Source organism: Ips typographus, linkage group LG16, assembly GCF_016097725.1.
Source record: "Ips typographus isolate SLU linkage group LG16, UJ_Ityp_2.0, whole genome shotgun sequence".
Taxonomy (NCBI): domain Eukaryota; kingdom Metazoa; phylum Arthropoda; class Insecta; order Coleoptera; family Curculionidae; genus Ips; species Ips typographus.
The window spans coordinates 5,995,355-6,017,610 of NC_138437.1; the positions used below are offsets into that span (position 1 = coordinate 5,995,355).

Genomic DNA, 22,256 nt, shown 5'->3' on the forward strand with positions numbered 1-22,256 from the left:
CACTATTGAATGGCCAAAAACTCAATGACCTGAAGCTAAAGGAAGTAATTCATACTGATAGTAGGTCCTCGGTGATTTTTTCTAAAATAAATGTTGGCTGTTGAAATAATTCCTTGGACCGATTAATAACATCAGTTTGTTTGATCCACACTTTTTGTATCGACCTACATTTTCTCGTTGTTTTTCCTTGTCCTATAGAAAATAAGCGAGCTACTCTTTCAGATGATTTAGCAGGCGTGAAACAAAAAGGGAAATGACAAATGGACTGCATAGTTTTTATATACATCTGCTGAATGTTGGGAAACAACAAAAATTATTTATTCAGTCTTAAGCCTATATAAACATTGAAAGGGACACAATGGAATTTCCATACGAAATATATTTGTTTTATTCAATTTTTCCTGTTGGGATCCTGTATACATCAAGAGTGTCATTTATCAAATTATTTTCTTGGTTTATCGGAGAAGTCAAGAGAACAACAGTGCTTTTTATGTTTCAACCAGTGTCGGTCGTTATTAAAATAAATGCTACCTATATTTCGAAATTACGTTGCAAATCCTGTATTATAAAACGCTGTAGTTAAGGTAATGACTGTAAATAACAGCGCACAACAAAAAAATATTTTTTCTCTTATGAATTTAAAACGCCAACCTTATATTTCAATGCTTATTGTGCTTCAGTTTAACAGATATATTTTCTCGATTTTGTGGTCCGGAATACAATTATAGTTTCCAGAGAAAGCTAATTTTACGGACTTGCCAAAACGTTACTTGCATTTTAAATTAAATGGGATTCTTGCTAAGATTAATCCATTAAAAGAACTTGAACCACTTCAATAGCTTTCATTGGGAATTTACGTAGTTTTGTTATTTAAATGAAGTCTACTTTAAAACTTGTCGAACTTCAATTAGATTTACTGAACTATAACATTTTTGTGAATTTGAAAACCAACTAAGATTATGATAACACACAACATTTTAAAACAAACTCATCTTCTAAATTTTAATTTATTAGTCTTTGTAGCTAAAAGATAAGTTCTTAAGAAATTAAAAAGTCATTTCTTTTCATTTCAAGTATGCATTTAACTGGCAAATTTAAACTCTTGGTTTTCCTTGCTTTCCTTCCTTACAGTTTTTTTACTTTACCGATTGGAACTAAAAATGTCTTAATTAGTCTAAAATTAAAACGAGATTTACCGAAGTTGTACGTCAACCACAAAAACACCACCTAAGATTTATGTTCGCTAAAAGCCAGACAATATTTTAAGTCCTCGAGGCTGGAATTCATATTTGACATTTATTTGAAAATATACATCAATATGACTTACTTCCGGATAGATTTTCCTATTGTGCACGGATTTTTTGAAGTCGAATATCTTATTTGTAAAATATATTACCAGTATGAATCACTTTATAGCAATTGGAGTCAGATTAGGGCAGATTATTGAGTTAATCATGTTATAGCAGGTTTAGATGTTTATTGTAGCGTGTACACAGAGGACACGTACTAAACTTTGAAAAATATTTACAATGAGAGTATATGGATTATTGAAGCATAAGTAATATTTTTTTTACGTTTCACAAGAAGCTATTCTCATGTTAAAATTTGACTAATTCAATTCAACAATTGCCTACTCAGTCAGTAGTAATCCTTCCTACAGTAATACAGTTCATTACTTTCTTGTCATGCCATGGTCCTTACCATATCATATTACTTACCCTCTTCTTTATTCTCTGATAATACTTTCCAGCCATCAATGAGTCTGTCATCCTGCATTGCTTTATTCATTTTTTTAGATAATTTTATTCTTTTCTGCTAGCAAAAATAAGATAATACATTCTCCTCAATTATTTCTATCAAATTCCTAAAACCAAAGTGTATAGATTTTTCATAAAATTCTATTCAACTGTCCAGTTTACTGTAACCCTTCTATTTAATTATATTTTTTTCAAAGTGGATTATTTTTTAAAAAACAAGCGGTCTGTTTTTAACGGATAATTAACTGCATCAGGACACGATGACGGACTATGCTTATTAAATTTCAAAGTCGCATACTTTAATTAATTTTCCTTGAGCTTTGGGCGATGTGGATTTAAATTTTTATTCTTCTGCTTTAAATAGTGTTTTAAATTGCATTCAAAAAAAGTGTTTTTACAACTAAGTCAAATTATTTAGAATCCAGTTAAAATAGTTCGAAGGTAATGGAGCTTTAAATATGCATAATAAATAACCAAATTGACCCCTTATACGATGATAGTGGACGTTTCAAAAAGAGTATTGTATATTCAAAGCAAACACGATTGATATTAAGTATTAACCAAAACCTTCTAACTTAAGCCTTAGTTGGTCGAGTTTATTATTTCAAATTATAAACCGCAAACAGGTTAGCACTTAAAATAAAGAGAAGCAATATACCAATATAGATAAGATCTTGTAAGGGTTGGAAAGACTATTATAGTTTATGTCGTTAGACGTGGGTCACATCAATGGTTATCCCTTTTGATGAGAAACGTCAATAGATTAACTTTCCAACTGTTTTGAAATTCGTCCCTAATTTTTAGTTCGGGATCTTTAGGCATTAGGCAGAGCGAAAAGTGCTTCCAAACTGAAAGCGGACCTGTGTTATGCAATCAGGTCACGGGTAAGTAGACCTATCTACTTTCTTTCATCCCCTAGATGCACTATAGAATTTGAAACGATCGTATAAAACGTAGATTTTACAGGTCAAAGAATAAAAATAAACACGTTTTATTTGTGGCTTAAAAAAGACCAAGTCACGTTTGAGATGAAACCATGATATTTCCGAAAAATTTAACTTTAATTTTTCGTTTTACTTGCTTTGTAGGTTTGAATGTTATATCGGTCGTCCTGCTTTCATCTCCACACTTTTACGATGCGCCACTATAAAACGTATGACACCCTTATGCGACATATCTACAACTTCTGCCATTACATCTTTTTATGTCGGACGTAAATCGGATAAATCTTTTAAAACTTCATTTTTTTAATTTGGGTCTGAAATATTATTAAAACCAGATCATTCGTCCTCGTAATTGAGACCACAACCCAAATGCTTAAATCAATTATTGAGTTCTTATACGCTTTTCAAGCCTTTTAACCCTAACGTGATTTAAAGCCTCTCTCTATAGGGTGGAAGGATTTAAAATTAAAGCAGCTTATTGAGTTCCTGCTGGCAGGTAGAAAATTCATCCTATCCTATTATTCAGCGTTAACTAGGAAACGTACTTCAGTTCATTAGGAATGGGTACGATAAATAAATCACTCCAAAAATACTGACGACCGATGGATATAACCATTAATCATGAAAATAAAAGAAAATCGGTTTTCTTACTTTTCTTATGTCACATACTATTTTTGGATCAATAAGTAGTTTTACGCATATTTGTGACTGAGTAATGATCATAACTGTTGATTTTATTACAATAATGTTGAACACACGTTGACTACTGTAATTCTGATATTCAATCAAAAACAACAATTTAAATGGAATATTTCCCTGTGGTGCTTTAGAAGATTTGAGACATTCTGTGGCTTCGTAACGACACAAATAAAACGTCTCCTTGCACAGACTTTCATCGACTCTACTAGGATTTTCTAGGCCAAGTATTGTTCCACAACCCTTACACCCACTTCGTTTATTAAGTTTCTTAACTGAAACTGCGACAACAATCAAACCAATCTGTAAATAACCTAGTCTCTTTTATAATTGGAATTTAATCCCTTGAACCTATACAAACATTCCTAAAATAACACACAGGCATGATTTGAAAAAGCTTCTAAGAAACAATTTAATTACCTATACAAGCATTGTCTTTTTTAATCGATGCACAACGATATCCTGTCGATTTAATGAGAGTAGTAATTTCCTGGAACTAAAATACTTATTCGAAGCAAAAGGGAGACAGCAAAGTTCATTACCTTTACTTTAAAATTTACTTCGCTTGTTCCAAAACTTTTCCGTATAAAAGTGTAATAAAGTCATTCAAATGACCTGTGCATAACAGTTTCCATTAGAGTATTATCTCCATGTTTGTTTGGAAATAAAAAATACCTTGGGGTAGTTAGTATAAAATATATAACATGAAATTCATTGGAGTAGTACAGGGTGTATTTGTGTGTAAGTATAGATTAAATTTAGGTAAAGTTGCACATTATGGAGTTCAATAATATTGTGTAATTGGTAAATATGGTCAATTTGGCAGCATTGCAAGAATTTGGTACTAAATTGGAAATGTCTGCAAAACTTCTTCTAAAGACAGGTTGTTTGCAAATTTGTTTGTTGTTATGTTGTATGAAAGATATAACAGGTTTATAAGGTAATAGAAGCTTCTAGCAATTTTCCGTTGTTTCCAGAAGCCTTTGGAATTTATAATAGACTTTAGAGATTTGCAAAATTGTTGGTAACCTATAAAATTTTTAAAATGATTTTAGAAACATCAGGCAAATTTTGTGCTTATAACGCAAATATTTTATATCAAAATTGCTTTAATTTAATCAACTTTATTGTAACTCTTATTTCGATATTTCCACAATATTTCAAAAACAAATTAATTAAATCAAACAAATAAATATATTATTTCTCCGATAAAAGTCACCGAAGCTAAAAAACCAAGTTCAAACAAATTTCCCTCAATTTTCCCTTATGCTTTTAGATTCCACCTCTCTGGATCAGTAAACATTTCTAAAGCCCACTTAAGTGAAATTATATGGATACAGATTTGCTTTTTCCTGCGTATTTATTCTGTTCGCATATTCTTTGTGTTTCACGTGGGTTGATGTATTATTCAAAGTAGTTTAAAATCCTGATTAGCTGCCAACTAAAATTAAACTAGAAGATACTCGTAGAAAACACCAGTTTTGGAAGTTTGTTAAAAGCGAACGTACCTCCATACAGTCTCATTACCAGAGCCGTGCTGTGCACAACTGCTTATTTTTATAACACTTTTTAAACTGCAAAACTGCTTTTCTCCAGGGTAAATTAGTTTTGGCTCAAACGCTTTAGGAACCTTATTTAGTTAGCCTTATATATGACAACCAAATTGTGCATTGTAAAACTGGCTACTTTCAACCAAAAATATAGGTAATTTGGTGCCGTAATTCGCCTGAAATGATTAAGGCAATTGGGTTTTTCCGATGGCTACCAAACGATGATTAAAATTTGCTCTACGGAATTTCCACTGTACAATGGAAATTGAAAACTAGATTTACTGGAGTTTCCCCGATCATGTAATACACTAACCGAATACCAAAGTTGGTAGTTAAAATAATGATTCTATTATGAAGTAATAAGTAACTGCTTATACGTTATGAAAGTAAATCAAAAAATAAAAATTTTATATTTCAAATTTTCCATCCGACTAAAGGAGTTGTTGGAATTAACTAGGATTAGTAGATTTTTTTTATTTTACTTGAGAAAATCATCAAGGAATTATTTCAAACATTGAACAATAGGAGTTTTGATTCTTGAATATAACGGGCTTTAAAAATGCAATAAATTTGGAAATATAAAAAAGTATATGTTTCTGAAATATTAGTGCTGACCAGTTTATACCTGGAATAAAAACGAATAAACAGGGAGAATTTAAAAAATCCAGCTGTAGTTAATTTCCATAACGGTTGTTCAATGCTAAACAAATAACTGAATTATTTAAACCCCTATGGCATGTTATCGCAGCGATATATACAGATTTTGGAATAAATATTTATCACCGATCCGTCATGTGCTCCATTCATTGGCTGGTAAAGTTTACGACTTCTTATCGGGAAACTTATTGTTTTAGTTGTATTTCTTGTGTAAAAGTCTGCTATCAAAACTACAGTCGATCATGATTGATCTACGTCTAGCAGGTGTTTTGCCGACCATACATGATTGATACCCTCAAAGCCACAAAAACAAAGCCTTAATCACGTTTCATTTCAACATCAATCATCATAAATGTAAGTTTGGCTTTAATTATTAGAAGGTAATTTTGTAGAGTTTCAATTTAAACGAGCATTCGCCAAATTTTAAATTGATTATCCTTTTGGTAATCGAAGATTTACGTTGTGGACACGCACGAAATATCGCTTTAGTAAAACCGGGCAATGCTCAATATTTGTGATATATTCATAGAGCGTGAGCCACAGAATAGTATTTTTTTCTGCTTTAAAATAATCTGAATTCCCACTCGTATAAAAAAAAGTTAGCCTGTTCCTGGCATCCTGAATTAATATCTCTATAATCCCCGAGAGCTCATCTTTTCTGCATTAAGCAGTTCCGGCCTTATCGTCATTGTGCTCCGCCAGTTTTCGCAAAAACGACTTAATAACAACTCACATATAGAAAATAAATCTGGGCCTTATTTAAAAGCCACATTTCTACTTTCCACATCTTTAATAAAACCAGAAACAGCAAAGGGGCAAGAAGGACTTTGCAATGAAAAACAGATCGATAGTTCACGAACAACCCTGGCGGACTTTTTAACTCAAAACTACCTATACAACATGTCCAAGATAAAAATACATGCATCCAGGAAAGTTACTAATATGGCAAAATTCAAACCAAATTAGTATCCAATAATTTCCCACCAACATAAAATAATATGATTTGCATAAAAACCAAGCAACAACGATGTCGTCATAGAGGACAATTTAAAAGAAAGACTTAAAAACTTAAGACGCTTGCTTTTTCAGCAGTACTTTGGAATTTACAAAATTATTTTAGAATTGTCAGCAGTATTTAGAGGCTCTTGGCATTTCAAATGATTCTAAACATAATAACAATCCTGATTATCAGAATGTGTATACAAACCAAATAAGAAAACAAAAATTAAACATTCAAAGTTTCTTATTTTATCATGGATGTATCAACATAACTGGAACATGTTGTATTTTTTATTTGAAGTATTATTTAAACAATTAATCGATGTACATGATATTAAAATAATTTGTATGTGGCTTATATTGCAGAAAAACTATTATTTAAAACCAGCTTATATGATGGTTAATATGAATCATATCCTGCACTTGGATATTCCAGAATATCAATTCATTAACAACACTCACACCGGATTTCATTGTGTATTTTCGGATTTTACGAGCAGTTTACAACACTGTAAGCAACTAATTCAGTATTATGTAAATACCACCCAATTAAAAGGCTTAGTTTAATAGGATAGAAATTGAAGTTATAATTTTTCTAAACTGCAGTGTTAACAGCATGTGATTGTACAAAATTGAATAATTAAAAGTTCAGAAAAACGCTAGAACGTTGTTGAATTAAAAATTTTGTTAAGCCAGCAAATCAACTTATACTGATAGCATTTAAAATTCCGTCTGTGTCTGGTTTCCTAATTTTTTTATTTTAAATTGAGCCTTTTGAGAGCCATTACAACAAAACTTGGTTGATAAAAATTGCTGAAGGCACTGCGTGATGGAATAAGTGCTTTCGTATAGAGCCAACCGGGCGCCTTTAATAGGATACAACTTTGTTCTCCATTCCCATCACAAAAGCTAATTAGATTTTCGCAATTTGGGAACTGTTAAACAACCTAACAAGTAATCCCATATGCAGATTACCAAACTGTCCTCTCTAGACTGGTATGTTACGCCTTTAAGTTTCCACAACATTTATTCTTACACATAATAGAACAGTACCTATGTAAATAGTTTGGTTTCGGGATTTATTGGATTTCCAGTTAATTAGTTACAGAAGGATTTGAAATGAAAGTATTTTGTAAAAGTTTTCAAATATTCTAAGTATTGAAAATTTGTCTATTTTTTAATTTGCAATACCTTTTTTGCAGATGTTCTCCACATTTTTATTACTTTTCACTGAGTCATTATACTCAGTCACCCCCTTCTCCTTTACTACTTTGAGCAGTGGTACTTAACTTTTAACTGGTGGTTAGTATTACACCCAACTCTGGTTAGTTCAGTAAACTTTTATGAAACAGCATAATATACTACACACATCGAAAGGTAATAATAGGCGAGTAATTTGAGTTTGCTTTAAAAACGTTTACAACATGCCAAGCTGAGTAGTTTGTTTTAATGACACGCTTTAAACTTCGAATATTTAATGGTAAAAGTTTTTGCGTGATAAATTTAATGTTGTGGAGAATGTCAGGGTAGAGATGTAAGTTTGGCTGTAATTCGCATGCCCTTTTTTTAGTAGCTGCAGGGGATTAAACGTTCTATGTGTCGCTAGTAACGAGACCTAGAATGGTAAAATTTCAGGAATAGAACTCTCGTTTATATTCAGTGCTGTCACGTGGATATATTTTATTATCTCCAAAAATCTCCGGATGCGACGCCCTCGTTGAGGTAGCACTATATAAAATGCATGAAGTCAAATATAGAAATTCCAGAAATGCTCCCGCGTTTGTGATATTTTTAAGTTTTGCTTCCCTCCACCAAGTTGCGCAATAACTTTGCCAAACTCAATACAAATAAAACGCGGAAATAGAGGAGCGTCCGGTTAATTTACTTTCCTGGATTTGAAAAATTGCTGTTTTTGTGAAATCATGATGCATTTCAAAACTTCGCTATAAAGCGTTAGTAAATGTTATTTGCTGCCAATATTTTACTATAAGAAAATGAAAGTTAAGTCAAATGAGAGTGAAACTAATATTGAAATATATTTTTTTACATTTTTGAATGAGCGGTATATACGAGCAGAATACCAACTTCGAAAAATATTTACAATGAGAGTATATGGATTATTGAAGCAGTAGTGTAATAATATTGATATTATATGGTAATATGAGGATTATTAGGGATTATTCTGTATTACTTGGATTATGTGGATTATCAAGATTAGTAAGATTATTGAATATGATTAATATTATTTGGTGAGTGACCCAAATATTATTCAAGTATCACACCCCTCGGTCTTTACCTTAATAAATCCGACTTTCTTGGGGGTGAATAAATTATGCGCAAGTGAAATGTGCCAGTTAGAATTTCGAGAATGGCCCCGGTATAGTTTAAGAGGAAAAGTCAAGAAGAATTCCGAGGGCAGATCCTATTGAATTAATCAATTTAAAGTGCCGCAACTTTTTTTGTTTAATTCTTCTCTTTTATTGGAAACAATTTTCGTGCCACACAGCTCGCTGTGCTACTCCATTAATAATTTTAGAACCACTCTACTGAAAGTAGTTAATTTATAATATAGTATCTCTACAGCAAATATTTATTTAATTACAACCGCGTATTAACGAAACTAGTGTAAACGCACACAGCAAATGATTAACTGTGTAAATTGTTAATAACGCAAAATATTTTGACTAAATTAAACCTGACCATATTATTCAAAGCTTGCGGCAAAAGAGAAATAATTGTCCTACATGTTCAAAAATGTTTGTTGTAAAACTGGATGTGAATTAATCTACTTTGTTTGTTACACATAATCCTAAAATTTTTCTTAAATAAAAGCAGTGAAAAAACACCATTGTAGTAAAATTTGTTGATATTGAATATAAATACATAAAAACTGACTCCTTTTAGTTTAGCAAATAATTTTTTATGACCTGGAAATTGTTCCCCCAATATAAAAAAGTGTAAATATTGAGGGCACTTTTACAGAGGCCGATACGATCACGTAACCTCACAGGAAAGCAAAGTTATGGAAATTCCAGAAATAAGAAATACATTTTCTAGAATGTTTGTTTTATTGATCAAATCAAGACGTCTACATCAAAGAGGTTTGGTATTTTATAGCATCAAAACAAGTTCGATTTATTGGTGCAAGTATGAAAATGCAACGGTTACACGGATAAGTGTTAATTTGTAACAACCTAAACCTGGCGGAAGTTCTGCTAAACCTCAACCAGAAATATGACTCCTACTCCATGACAGACCTTCCAGTTTTTTCATGTATTCTTTTGAGCAAATCTTTTTAGCAGGGCCATATTTCGGTGTATGCTAAAAACGGATGTGTGCTAAACTAGCATGAACTCCCTGCCACCAAAAGCAAATATATGGGTACAGTCGCCTAACTAACTTCGGGAATTCGAAAGGAAAGTGAAGTTTAATTGGACTTACATAGTTCGAGCGAGCTTACAATAATTGCCTTTGTCATAACCGAACGTGGAACAGATGCGTTTTCATACCTAAAAGCTCTGATAGGAATTCTCGCTACTTTAATAGCATTATAATGCTCTTCCACGGCATTTATAAGTTCCTTTTCGATATCTACGAAAATAGGTCCTCAAACTGCGGTCGGAAGTCTTTTAAATTCTAATCAACTTACAACAGTGATTGAGAACTTTCCCACCAAATTTTATTATCTGGGGAAGTATTGTGATTTTATTTGATAGTAATGCTGATCTTTGGATCATCCTGTAGCTAATCTGAATTTATTTTCGTAAATGGTTTATTTGAACGGAAAAACATCATTCATGATTTATTTTATTCCTTCCTTAGTAATCTGAGAACACTAGGAACTTTTTGGTTTGTGTATTTCTATCATTCTAAAAATATAAATTCTCCACATTTTAGGATTTCGTGAAATTTAATTGAATTGCCAGAATATGCTGAATTATTAATTAATAATGATTATTGCTCCAAAGGTTAGGTTAGCCAAAAACTAATAAAAATAAATAGTTTATAATAGTATTTTTTCAAAATTTGATGAATGTTAGGTGTTACTCAAATTATATATATTCTTATAAAACCAATTTCTCACAAAATAACATTCCTGACATTAGGAAAATAATGATAAAAACAACAACAAAATTTTGAATTTTCTTTAAATCTAATGTCATCTAATAATAAATTGAAACTTAAAAGAATTTTCAGAGTACACTTTTCTTAAAAAAAACATTAAGAAAAATCTTCCTAAAACCTAAAAATCTGTACTTGAAAAAAGTTTTCCAAAGCAAACAAAACTTTGACATTATTCCCGAGTATCCAGACAAACTTAATTATTATAGCATTAATAAATAATAAGTTTTCTGGAGTAGAAATCTTAACGATGAAGAACACATCCGAGATAGTAGCGTATCCTGTTTCTACGTACGTTGCACAATAGGAGTAAATAATATATTATGGCACAGTGTTCCCTTTGCAGTTTGTAAACCGCATGTTGTACACGGGTCACATACTATTATAGTTGTGTCAGGTGGTTCAAAGTTAGAGTGGAATTAAACTATGTTAGGTACGAGAGTTTGGATGCTGATAAGATGGCCATAATTTAATATATTCAGAGGGGTTAAGAGGAACTGTTTTTCCTTTTGCCGACAACGTACGTATATGAAAAAAGAAAACATGAAAGAATAAGTGGATGAAAATAACCGCAATATCCACAGTAGAATACACCTGATTCAGCATATAAAAGACAACCATAAATTATTCATATTTGCTTGGTTGCGTGACATCGAGTTGTTCATTACATGTTCAAGTTCCCGAAATAATGAGGTGACAAACACGCTCTGCACCAGTGAATGAAAGGGGAGTTTCCGGATTAAGCTGAAAAGATACTTTTTCCAAGGTAATGTAATAAAAAATGTTGCTGCGTTTGTTATTTTTTTGAATAAACAAAAACTTCAGTTCGTTACGAATGAAACATTTAAACAAGAATCCGATTTAATTGGAATCCCAAAACGAAATCAATTAGAAATTTCTGTAAAACTTCAAACTGTACATAATGAAAAAAACCCTCCCTTATTTACGTTTATAAATTACTTGATGGGGGAGAAAAACATTCAATATCGGATAAAATTCTACGCAACTGCTTTATATTTAAATTTATTAATTTGTATGTATTTCTTTAAACGGATTATGAAATTCGGAGTTGCTTTGATAAATAGCAACAGCGACGAAGATAAACGTTTGTGTAGTATTAAACATTTTTTATTTTATTACTGTCAGTTGACCAGGTTTCATTCTCATAAATCACTTATTTTTAAACAAATTTGTTCAATCACCTTGTATAATACCTGAAAATATACTGTTAATTGACTGGATTGTTTTAGAATAATACCACTTAAGTTCTAAAGGTATTTCAAAATTTGTACACTTTCCCAGCGGATATGAAATTTATTTAGACACTTACAGAGTGGATTTTTTACCTAAACGTTCTGTGAGCCATTACAAAATCAGTTCAGCAGCAGGAAAACTTAGTAGAGAAAGTCAGTAAGAATGAAGGTAATGAGTATAGTGAAGAAATTAAATTGGGCAAGCCAGAACCATATCTTACCTTACAATTTAGAGTTGGAATATTGAGATGCTACGCTTTCTTGGTGTTGCTATATGCTATAAGTTGGGTAGACATGGTAACAAATGAGAAGGTACTGGGAAGAATAAAAGGAAATATTAAACACAATTAAAATAGAGAAGCTGCAATATCTGGGCTACGTGGTGATCGGAGAGAAATATGTATTGTTGCAGAATATTATGCAGGAAAAGGAAGCAGAAAAAGAAGAAGCACTTCCTGGTTAAATAATCTAAGAAAATGGTACAACTGTAGCTCCTTTGAGTTGCTTAGAGCTGCAGCATCAAAAGTGAAAATAGTCATGAAGCTAGCCAACCTTCTAAGAGGCAACAATCAATTAGGTATACAGGATCTACGGTAGTGATAAAAGTTGTATTCTATCGAGATATTTTCTGTCAAATACTCTCCAGCTAAACTGGCGAATTTTTACTCTGCAATCAAATACTGTCCAAAACGTTTATTCTGCTCGTAAAGAATCATTGTAAAAATATATGTACTTCGTTCTTATCGCAGTAACCCAGTCAAACCTTTTATAATATGGCGTAATGACAAACGATGTCATTAGAAATGAATCTGTAGATCTTCATTATTCGATGATTACCCACTGACAAAGCGTGTCTTTAAACTAACGACGGCCATTTGGGTGATGAATCGATATAAGGACTGCAATTGCGGTATTAGAGTACAATTTGAGAAGTCCTTAGTCCCTTTGAGACGAAGTTATAAAACAATCGAAGTGGATTCTTGCCCAGAAGTTTCAACGCAGGTTAACCGGCTTTTGTTCCCTTTTACCAAAATTACTCTTCTAATCAGGAAATCAGGAATATTAACTTAATGAAAAATTGATTGAACTATTTATGCAGGCTACAGGAAGTTTTTCCATAAGTGGCTCGCTAAATCACTGAACATAATCTGATTTTGATAAACGATCTTCGTTATACCTCGCATACCAAGCATTAAAATTTTCGTCTTTTAATTTGAAAGGTTATTTATACTCCCCGTGAGGGATGTTTTAGGGCGTTGAACTTCATAAATGCATCCGAACCGATTACCATTTATCTTGCAAAATTCGCCTTTTAATTAGAAGCGCTCGCCAGCTTGAAAAATCTAATCTTTTCTCTCTTGTTAGCCCTTAAGTTATTTCCTTAAAAATCCGAAAATTTCAGCTTTTTGAATCCTTTGATCTATTGTTAATAGGATTTTCTCTTTGGGGTAGCGAAACTACGGATTTTCAAAACTGTTTATTTCAGGAAGAATACCTTTCTAGCTTAGACATAATAAAGAGCCATTTTCAGAACATCCTCAAGGAAAATTTAATGCTTTGAGAGCGCACAAAGTGCTTTACTTTAGTAGGTTTTGTAAATATTTTCTATTAGCTCCGTGATGTTGGATTAGAGAAATCCATTTATTTCACAATTTAGGTCTATTTTGTTATAATTGGAACTTCCATTTTATACAAAATAAGATTAATCTTTTGGAGTTCTGAAATTTGGTACGTTACTTAAACTAAAAAGTTGTTTGTTATGGCATGAGAAAATAAAGCCAATTACTAATGACAATTTACACTAATTTTTTAATAATTAACTAGTTACGAAAGTAGTTTTACACGGTTTATATTAAACCTGTCAACAGCTTGGCGTAAACTGTATATTATTAGATAAACTGACATATAACAGAAGTTTACTGGCGGTTCTTCCTCAACTATTTAAAAAATGACCGTATTACAGTTTGGCGTTAGACTCGGTTATGTGGCTCCACTCCAAATTAATTACTATTCCATCGGGAAAAAAGTTTTGTGACAAAGAAAGTTTTAATTTGTGTTTGCTGTTTTATATTCCAATGTTCCGACTTTGCCTGATAGCTCATCAAAAAGTTTTGCGTGGTAAACATCATCCGACTTAACTGGAGTAATGAGTTATTTCTGCTCGTGTCACTGTGTCGTGAATTTCTTTTAACGAGGTTTTTTTGTTGCAGAATTTTTATTTTGAGCTGAAGAAAAGCAAATTTTTGCTTGGAATGAGTTCTTAAAGTAATGATATCAATAAGAAATGTAAGTTTTCCAATATCGTGCCAAACTTGGATGTTATATAAGAAATACTTGAAAAGTAGTTATAAGCTTAGGCATAGTATTTTCCGGCTAAATCTGTAACTTACGTGGAAAACTTCTGGATATTCTGTCGAAACTTTCAAAAGGGTATAGTGGTATTATGAATATTCGTTGCTACATAGTTATCCAAGAACAATTTGGTCAATTGCTGAAAATATCCCAACATTTATAGGTTTCAGAGCTATGTTAAAGTATCTTTATTTTAAAGCAACTACATACTTTTTTATAGTATAGGTTATAGGACAAACATATGATTTAATCATAGCATATAATTTGACCATAAAGTTTAATTAATGTTGTTTCATCAATAATCGCAGTAAATATGGCATTTAATGTAATTATAAATTAACGGCCTTATTGAACATCTATTATTAACAACCGTTGACACGTTTCAAAATTATTTATCTGCAACATGTCTAGAAATTACTACCAGCGAGATTATTTCATGAGATAAACGTTATCTAACAGTGAGATAAAGTAATTAATTACAAATTAAGCTTTCAAGCATAAATTCTATTGTTTTTCTATATAGAAATGAAACAGCAAACCGCAAGTGACGGTTGACGTTACTCTATCTGCTTTGGATCATTAATCATGCAGAAATGGACAAAGGAACGTTACACACTAGATGCCACGTGGCATTCGAACAAGTAGAAGTAAATTAACTTAATAAAAAATTGAAATGTAAAAATCTTTATAATCTCAAAACCGGTATTTCCAAACCCTCAAGAAGCATTCGTTACCCGTCAAAATATAAAAGTTGCACCACGAATATTTTATACATAAACCAGATTCTCCACTCGGTTTGCATTTAAGATAACCCCAGCTGAATATCGGTTTTGCACTTCAATAAAATACTCCCTTATTGGCTGTAGAAATTTCCTCGATTTCAATCTATATTACGCCCGCATGGGATTTTCAGGTTTTCCTCCAAGTGTTGCTAAATGTGCTAAATTAAATAATAGGTTATATCACGTGCAGAGGAACGCGAAGTTTTTAATGCACTTAGACCCTATACAACCAACAATGTTTGCATATGATGTCGGCACAATAATATTTTGTGAATGGAAGTGCACATTCAGGAGCACACTTTGAGATGCAAATAGTCATTTTGTGTCACGTTGTTAAAGGCATCGTTATGGGTTCCGTAAATCTATATAGTTTGACGAGAATTGTTCAATTGTTGTTGGTTTATCTACAGCCCTAGAGCGGCACTTGTTTGCACTTCGATTGATGTTGCAGTTGATGCTACATATGGTTCAGGCTAGACTAGTGTCTAAATAGCAATCCTGAAGTTTATTTTACAATCACTTTATTGATTTCTGGCAAAAGAAAAACTGACATTAATTTGCTAAGTGTATTCTGGGCCAACCTTAGGATCAATACTAGACAGAACTGCAGTTTTTTCTCTCTGACTTAAAAAATTATACAGGAATTAAATTTTAACATTCAATTTGGCGAGTAAAATAAATAAATCTAATTGTAATACAGACAGCATAATAATGAAACATTATATTTTAAAATATGTATTGAATTTGCAGGGTTTTTGTGCAAATTAAATAACGTACTAATTTAATTTAACAAATCATGTTTTTTAAGCTGATTGGACTGTTCTCGATTATCAGTTTTTTGTTGTAATTCAAATTAATAAGGGAACTAATATTTCATGTAATTACATTCATTCCAAGACACCATGGTTTCTATTTCGTATGACTTCAAGCACATTCAGTGTTGCCAAGTCAAAATAATTAATACCGGTAGAATAATCGGTCAAAAACGGTAGATATCGGGAGATCAAAACAAATTTTATTTTATATTATTATACAGAGTGAAAAATTTTATTCATCGACTCTACATTGAAAAATAATTCCAGTTTGCTATATAAACTATACTTCAAAAATACACAATGACAGTCACGTGACTACTGTCCAAATAACTGACGTAAATCTCTGAAATACGTTTTATATCGAATTTTTGCATCTTTTGACCACAGTTTGATAGTTTTCACGTTAGTGACAGTTCTCATGTGGTTCTATTTAACAATTGTCAAAATAACTGTCATAAATCTCAAAAACACGTCTTGTTTCCTATCCAATAACCTGGAAAAAAACTACAAAATAAAACATGGGATTTGGTTATTCGCAGTATATAAAATGTTCCACAACTCACATAATGGCAATGTTATTAAAAACAGCAGATATACCGTTTTAACGGTAGACCTGGCAACATTGCAGCACATTAAACTTCTAGAGCAAGAAATTTTTTTTTAATACTGTATATGTATATTCAGACAAGTTAATTATTCAGAACTACTTATTTAATAGTAATATTTTGGGAGAACATATAACTATATATTTCGCAAAACTTAGGGATAATACAAGAACGACTTCTATCGTGTTTTTCTGAGTTATGTGAAAACATAAAATTTCCTGATCCTGTAAAACACACAATCGAAATGATATATTGCACTGTGAATCTACTAGATTTGATGGATCTTTTATCGGGTGATGTGGTAAAAAGTGGTAATAAATTTTCTTTCCTGAAAACAACCACAGGGGGATGTTATATTGGCACTTAAGTGAAATGACACTATAAAGGATTTAGCAGATTTAAAAAATGAGCTCGTTTTATTCGCAGTTGTTTGTTTCTTTGCAGGTTTATATGCAAAAGGTTGCTAATTTTCTTTAAGGTATTATTTATAGTGAAGTAGAGAGTCATTCCTGCTCGGAAACACTCCAGCGCAAATAAATCCTTAATTACGATTCGCCTTAGTCCATTCCCATTAAGTAAGAGCCAGTGAATTGCCGACAAGCTTACATTAGCAAGTACAAGACTCTGTCTTAATTTATTGTAAGCTTACCATCTCTATTTCTTTTATTCATGTAGGTTATCGTGTTTAGTTCGCTAAACTTGGGCTCTTATATTTTTATTTTAGCTTTTCTGGCACTGTTTCAAAATGTCAGGAAATATGCTATTACAGCTTCTTTAAGGATATACTGGCCGTACAATGTCTCAATATTTCTTAAAACTTATCATGATTACATCATTTTGAATTTGTATTAATGGTTCTAATTTTGACGAAATAGAAATGGTTAACAGACATCCAGTACCGATTCCTTTTAGAATGTGATTTAGTTTGTAACCGGATAATTTTTTTTACAGCTCTACTCTTGGGAACCTTACGAACATACCAAAGGGCCGGATGCGACAACGATATAGTAACATTAAAATGTCCGGCTGGAACGAGCATTGCCGTTCAGATAGCGCAGTATGGAAAATCTGCGTCGTCCAAAGGTCTCTGCTCTAAATTGACGTCAACTGCAACCAGCCGGTATCCAGAAGTTTCCGATTCGACTGTTTGCCTCTTACCGAACTCTATACAGGTCGGTATCATTTATTTAATCTCAACTTCGTGCACTTCACACAAAGAAAGGACTTTTCAATAATATGAGACTCACATTCAAATTTTCTACGTAAAGGAAAATACGTTATCGGAAAACAGGCTATGTTTGATGTAAAAAAGGGCTTTGGGTATTGGCTTCAGTAGGCAAATGGGTCTAAAGGCAAGCCATCTTAAATATTGGTTTGATATTTTCATTTAAATAGAAGGGTTGGGTAACAGTGCCACTTTTTTACCCACACTAAGAAAAATAAATATAAATACAAATGTATGAATATGTCAATAAATTAAAATTTAGTAATCAAATAGTTCTTTAAAAAATTGATTATTATAATGATTTTATAACGCAGTTTGCTGTGTAAATGCATCAATATTATGCAAAAGATGTATATCACTAACATTTAAAAAAGCTTTAAAGACATTGTCTGGGAAATTGAAATGTGACGAAGTTTTAAATGGAATCCCCGTCATATGCGTAATATATTCATAACGTGTTCACGACGTTGCAAAAAAGCAAAGCTGAGGAATTTCTGGGGTTGATTCGTAGTAATAAATGTTCATACAGGACATCAAGCTCCTGATTTAGTATGGAATTTGCTTTTTCAGTCTGATCAGAAGCAAAGATGGGTATCGTCAGCATACAAATGGTATTTACACACAGAATTTGTACTGCAATGGAGCTAATCACATGATAGCAGGTTACTAGTCCAATAAAAAGTTACTTAAAAAAATATCAATTTTCTGTTTTACTGACTTAAAGTATTGATTTGGATTGATCAATTCAACCTAAACAAATGCCTGTGATATCAATTGTTGAAGGTTCTATTAATGTTCTGAATTTATATTAGCTAATATTTCCGCCGACACTGAAACAATTTTTATCATTTTATTGAAAGCACTGGCTTTGTTTCTGTTTCGGGAAAACGTTTTGTCTAAACGAGCTTCCATTTCTTCATATGAAAGTACTCAATTGGATCCAGTCTAGCGTGTTATTTGAACGGTTTTTGGCTTTAATTTCGTAAAGAGATTATTTATTATCTCGGTATTACATCCCCTTTACGGGAAAAACGTAATACGCTCCACTTCGATTCCAATTTACCAAACCATAATGTTTGTTTGTTATTAGAATCTTATGTTAAAAGTCACAACAGAAACTATTTATTTGAAAGTGGAATAAGTATAGTGTAAGTATTCCTGCCCAGAGAGCTAAACGTAGTAATTAGTATTAAAGTAGCTACAATTTATCATTTTGGGTTAGCTTGGGTTTTAGACTTAATTATTTAATTACAAAGCGCTATCATGTCAGGCAAGTTGATACTCGCATCTATATTCAAATCCTTGCAAAACCGAAAATCCCGTCTGTGAAAAACTAACGTAGTCTTGACATAATTAAATTCCCGATTGTTGATCTTCCAATAAACAATCACGCACCTTTTAGAAAATAGCCTACAATAATGGCTTCCTGAAAAAGAAGTTGGCTCGTTGCCATGGAACACGTAAACATTCTTCTCAGAAGGGCATTGTGTCCTTAACGAATCGCTCCTAAGGACAGTCATTTATTGCAAATCGCCGATCTGGATTTTCGTATAACGCAACCGTCACCTAATGAGCATTATCTTAATTCAGCGATAAAGTTTGGCCCCCTAAATAAATCCTTTACACTGAGTGAACTTAAACTTCCTTTAAACTTGTTATTTGGATTTAGAATCCGACTATCATCTATTCTATAACAATCTGAATTTCCTCAAAAATGAATGTGTTTCTAAAGCATGTAATAAAATGCAAAGTGATGTCCCGGTTGTACAAGAAGTCCTTTTATGTTTCCTACACATTTTACGCTACAGAATTCCTATTAGGGCTGGCAATAAATAACTGATTGCGTCTTGCACTGAATTTCATTCAGTTTAGAGCCGTGAGCCGTTTATTGCTTCAAATTAATTATCTAGAAACAGTATAATTTATTGTGGAAAATTTCAATGTGTGGATTAATCTCAAACTTAAGGTTTTAAATTTGATTAATCTGTGCGATGGGTGGTTTACCTAAGGTTTTTACAATGCAGTTTTATTTAATGAACCTTTAAGGGTTTTAAATTTAAGAAGCTGTTTTTGAGGAAGAATGCACTACTAAAAATGTAAAAAATAAAACAAATACGATAGAATAGAAAAAGGTTATAATTCAATTTTACAGCCATTCACTTTACACCCCTGAAATAGTTATCAATAAAAAAATAGGACTTTCCTTTTATTTAATCTTGTTTAGGTATATAAGAGCAAAATTGGTCCAGGTCCTAAATGGTCCCAAAAGATTCCCAAAAACTGTTAAATTTTTAAATACGTTTTTTTAAATTATTTACAACAATATATTACAAACATTATTTGATTTATTTGCAGGCTGATTTTTAAGGTTGTCTGTATTTGAAAAATATTATTTTCAAGACTAGAAAGCGTGTCTACTAGCTAGAACATTCTGTTTTTTGCGCTTTCAGGTTGGAGTTGGAACTTTCAATTTTCCAGCAAAGTGGTCGCAGCAAAATGACTTTTAGCTGAGTAAATATAAAATGTTTCGTTAAAGATTTGGTTGTGATAAGAAACCCGTTCAAAGTAACATCTTGCAACCTCCCAATTTATGTCAGTATTAAAGTGAAAAATCAATACAAGAATATGTTCAAGAGCTCTATTGGGCCATAACTATAAAACTAACAAAGTTTATGTGCTTCCGCAAGACAGCATGTGCTCAGCACGAGCAGAGAATAAAGAAAATACTTTTTTACGGTTGGTGAAGCGTAGTAAAAGTTCCGTTCTGGCAAAATTTAGACGAGCTTTAAATTAATTCGGTATTTGCAAACACAATAAATTTCAGCTTTCAGATCCATTCGGGGTTATCAATTATTTAAAAGGGCTGGAAATCTCAATATTTAAATTATCTGTTAAGGTTTTTTTCGCCCTAAGTCTGCCTGCTATGAGAGTTAAGTGGGTGCCTGATAAATATTTAAGTACATTGAATCATTTTTAACACTTTCGCACACAAGGGAACTTCCATTTACGCTTTAAAGAGAGTGAATGTTTTCAATAGATCACTAATTTTTTCTATGGGATTACTGAGTATGTTTAATAAATATTTCTGTTTTAAAGTTCTTAATAAGGAATTTAAATGAATAAAGTGCTCATTGGCGTAGCATTAACGTAGAAATAAACTGTGTTTAAAAACAAAAAACCGGTAAATACAAACTTTACTACTGTTTTGATATAGTTGGCACGCCTCTGCTTTTTGACTATTAAAAGATTAAAAGGAAACAAATGTATTTTTTTTGTCCTTATGGAGACAGTATCTGTCTCCATAAGGACTTGTCAGTAGCGTAGGAATTCTAAAATGATGAAAATGTTCTGCATTGCTATTTACAACCTCTGGTTGTTTTGCTATTAAATCCAATATCCAAATGAGCTTTTAGCAGTCATTTTGTATGCTAAACAGACAGTAGCGTACTACTAAAACTACAGTGAGAATAATAATTAAAATCGGAAACAACAGGAAATCTTGAGTGAGTACTGGACAGCAATTTACTAGATTACTGACAGGACTAGTTTGCCCAATTCAATCTATGTTATCTTAGCTACCATGTTTCACACTAAACCAATTATATTACACGCTATAATTCTCATACGTTTATGTTGTAATCCTTATAATGAGGTTTTGTTGCCGTTATCTCGAAAATGAAATAACAGGCCGTATATGAACTAACGTGCTTTAACGCTTTATTAATTGGCCGGTTTAAAGGTAATCTTTATTATTCGAAAAACCCTATAGTTTCTGGTTATAACCTAATAAAATTATCAAACTGATTTATGTTAAAGGGTTCTAAGTGACCTCAACACTATGTATTTACAAGCAAAGTTCTGGCGCTTCAAGCGATGTTTACCCATCCACGAGAGTTGACTACATAATTCAAAAGCACCCCTATATGATTTATTTACTCTATATTTACTTAGTTACCCTGAAATCGGCAAGTTTAGGGTTATTATTCAGGAAAATAGTGTCAAGGTGCATGTATCAAAATTTCATTTGCTTAAATGGATCAGTTCAATTAAAAGCCTGCCATCTCTTATAAATAGTGAAAGCGTCCGAACAAGTTAAAAGCGTTTCCACTCCCAATTTTTTAATCATTCCTTTCCGAATGCCTAAAGGTTTTTCAAATAAATACACCGGTTGCTGCTCCACATGCACTGTTTTAATCCCGCATCAGATTAAACCGAATTTTGCAATTCATCGAATTCAACATCGCAGTTCATCAAAGTAAAACTCGAATATTTCAAAATTGCTTTATTTGATGAGGGGTCAAATTACACCTCTAGTATGTTTATACGACTAACTCGTTAAATGTTTGTTTTGTGCAGCCGATTAACTAAGTGGGATTAAAAATTTACTTGTAAACATTATGAATTCATATATGCCTCGTAAACAGAATTTATAAAATGCAATTTTGTTGCCCACGTCATCAAGCTGGTTGTTGTTCTACCAGTTATTTAAATGTATTTTT

At 32.1% G+C, this 22,256-nt stretch overlaps 1 protein-coding gene across 2 annotated transcripts in view; it reads left to right on the top strand.

The window, feature by feature from the left end:
* LOC145739204 (uncharacterized) overlaps positions 1-22,256 on the top strand; it is a 65,143-nt gene that overhangs the window by 22,279 nt on the left and 20,608 nt on the right. For both annotated transcript variants that reach the window (XM_081994628.1, XM_081994629.1), the window contains exon 2: positions 17,484-17,704. In XM_081994628.1, the coding sequence (XP_081850754.1) occupies positions 17,484-17,704 (221 nt within the window). The remainder of the gene's footprint in view (positions 1-17,483; positions 17,705-22,256) is intronic.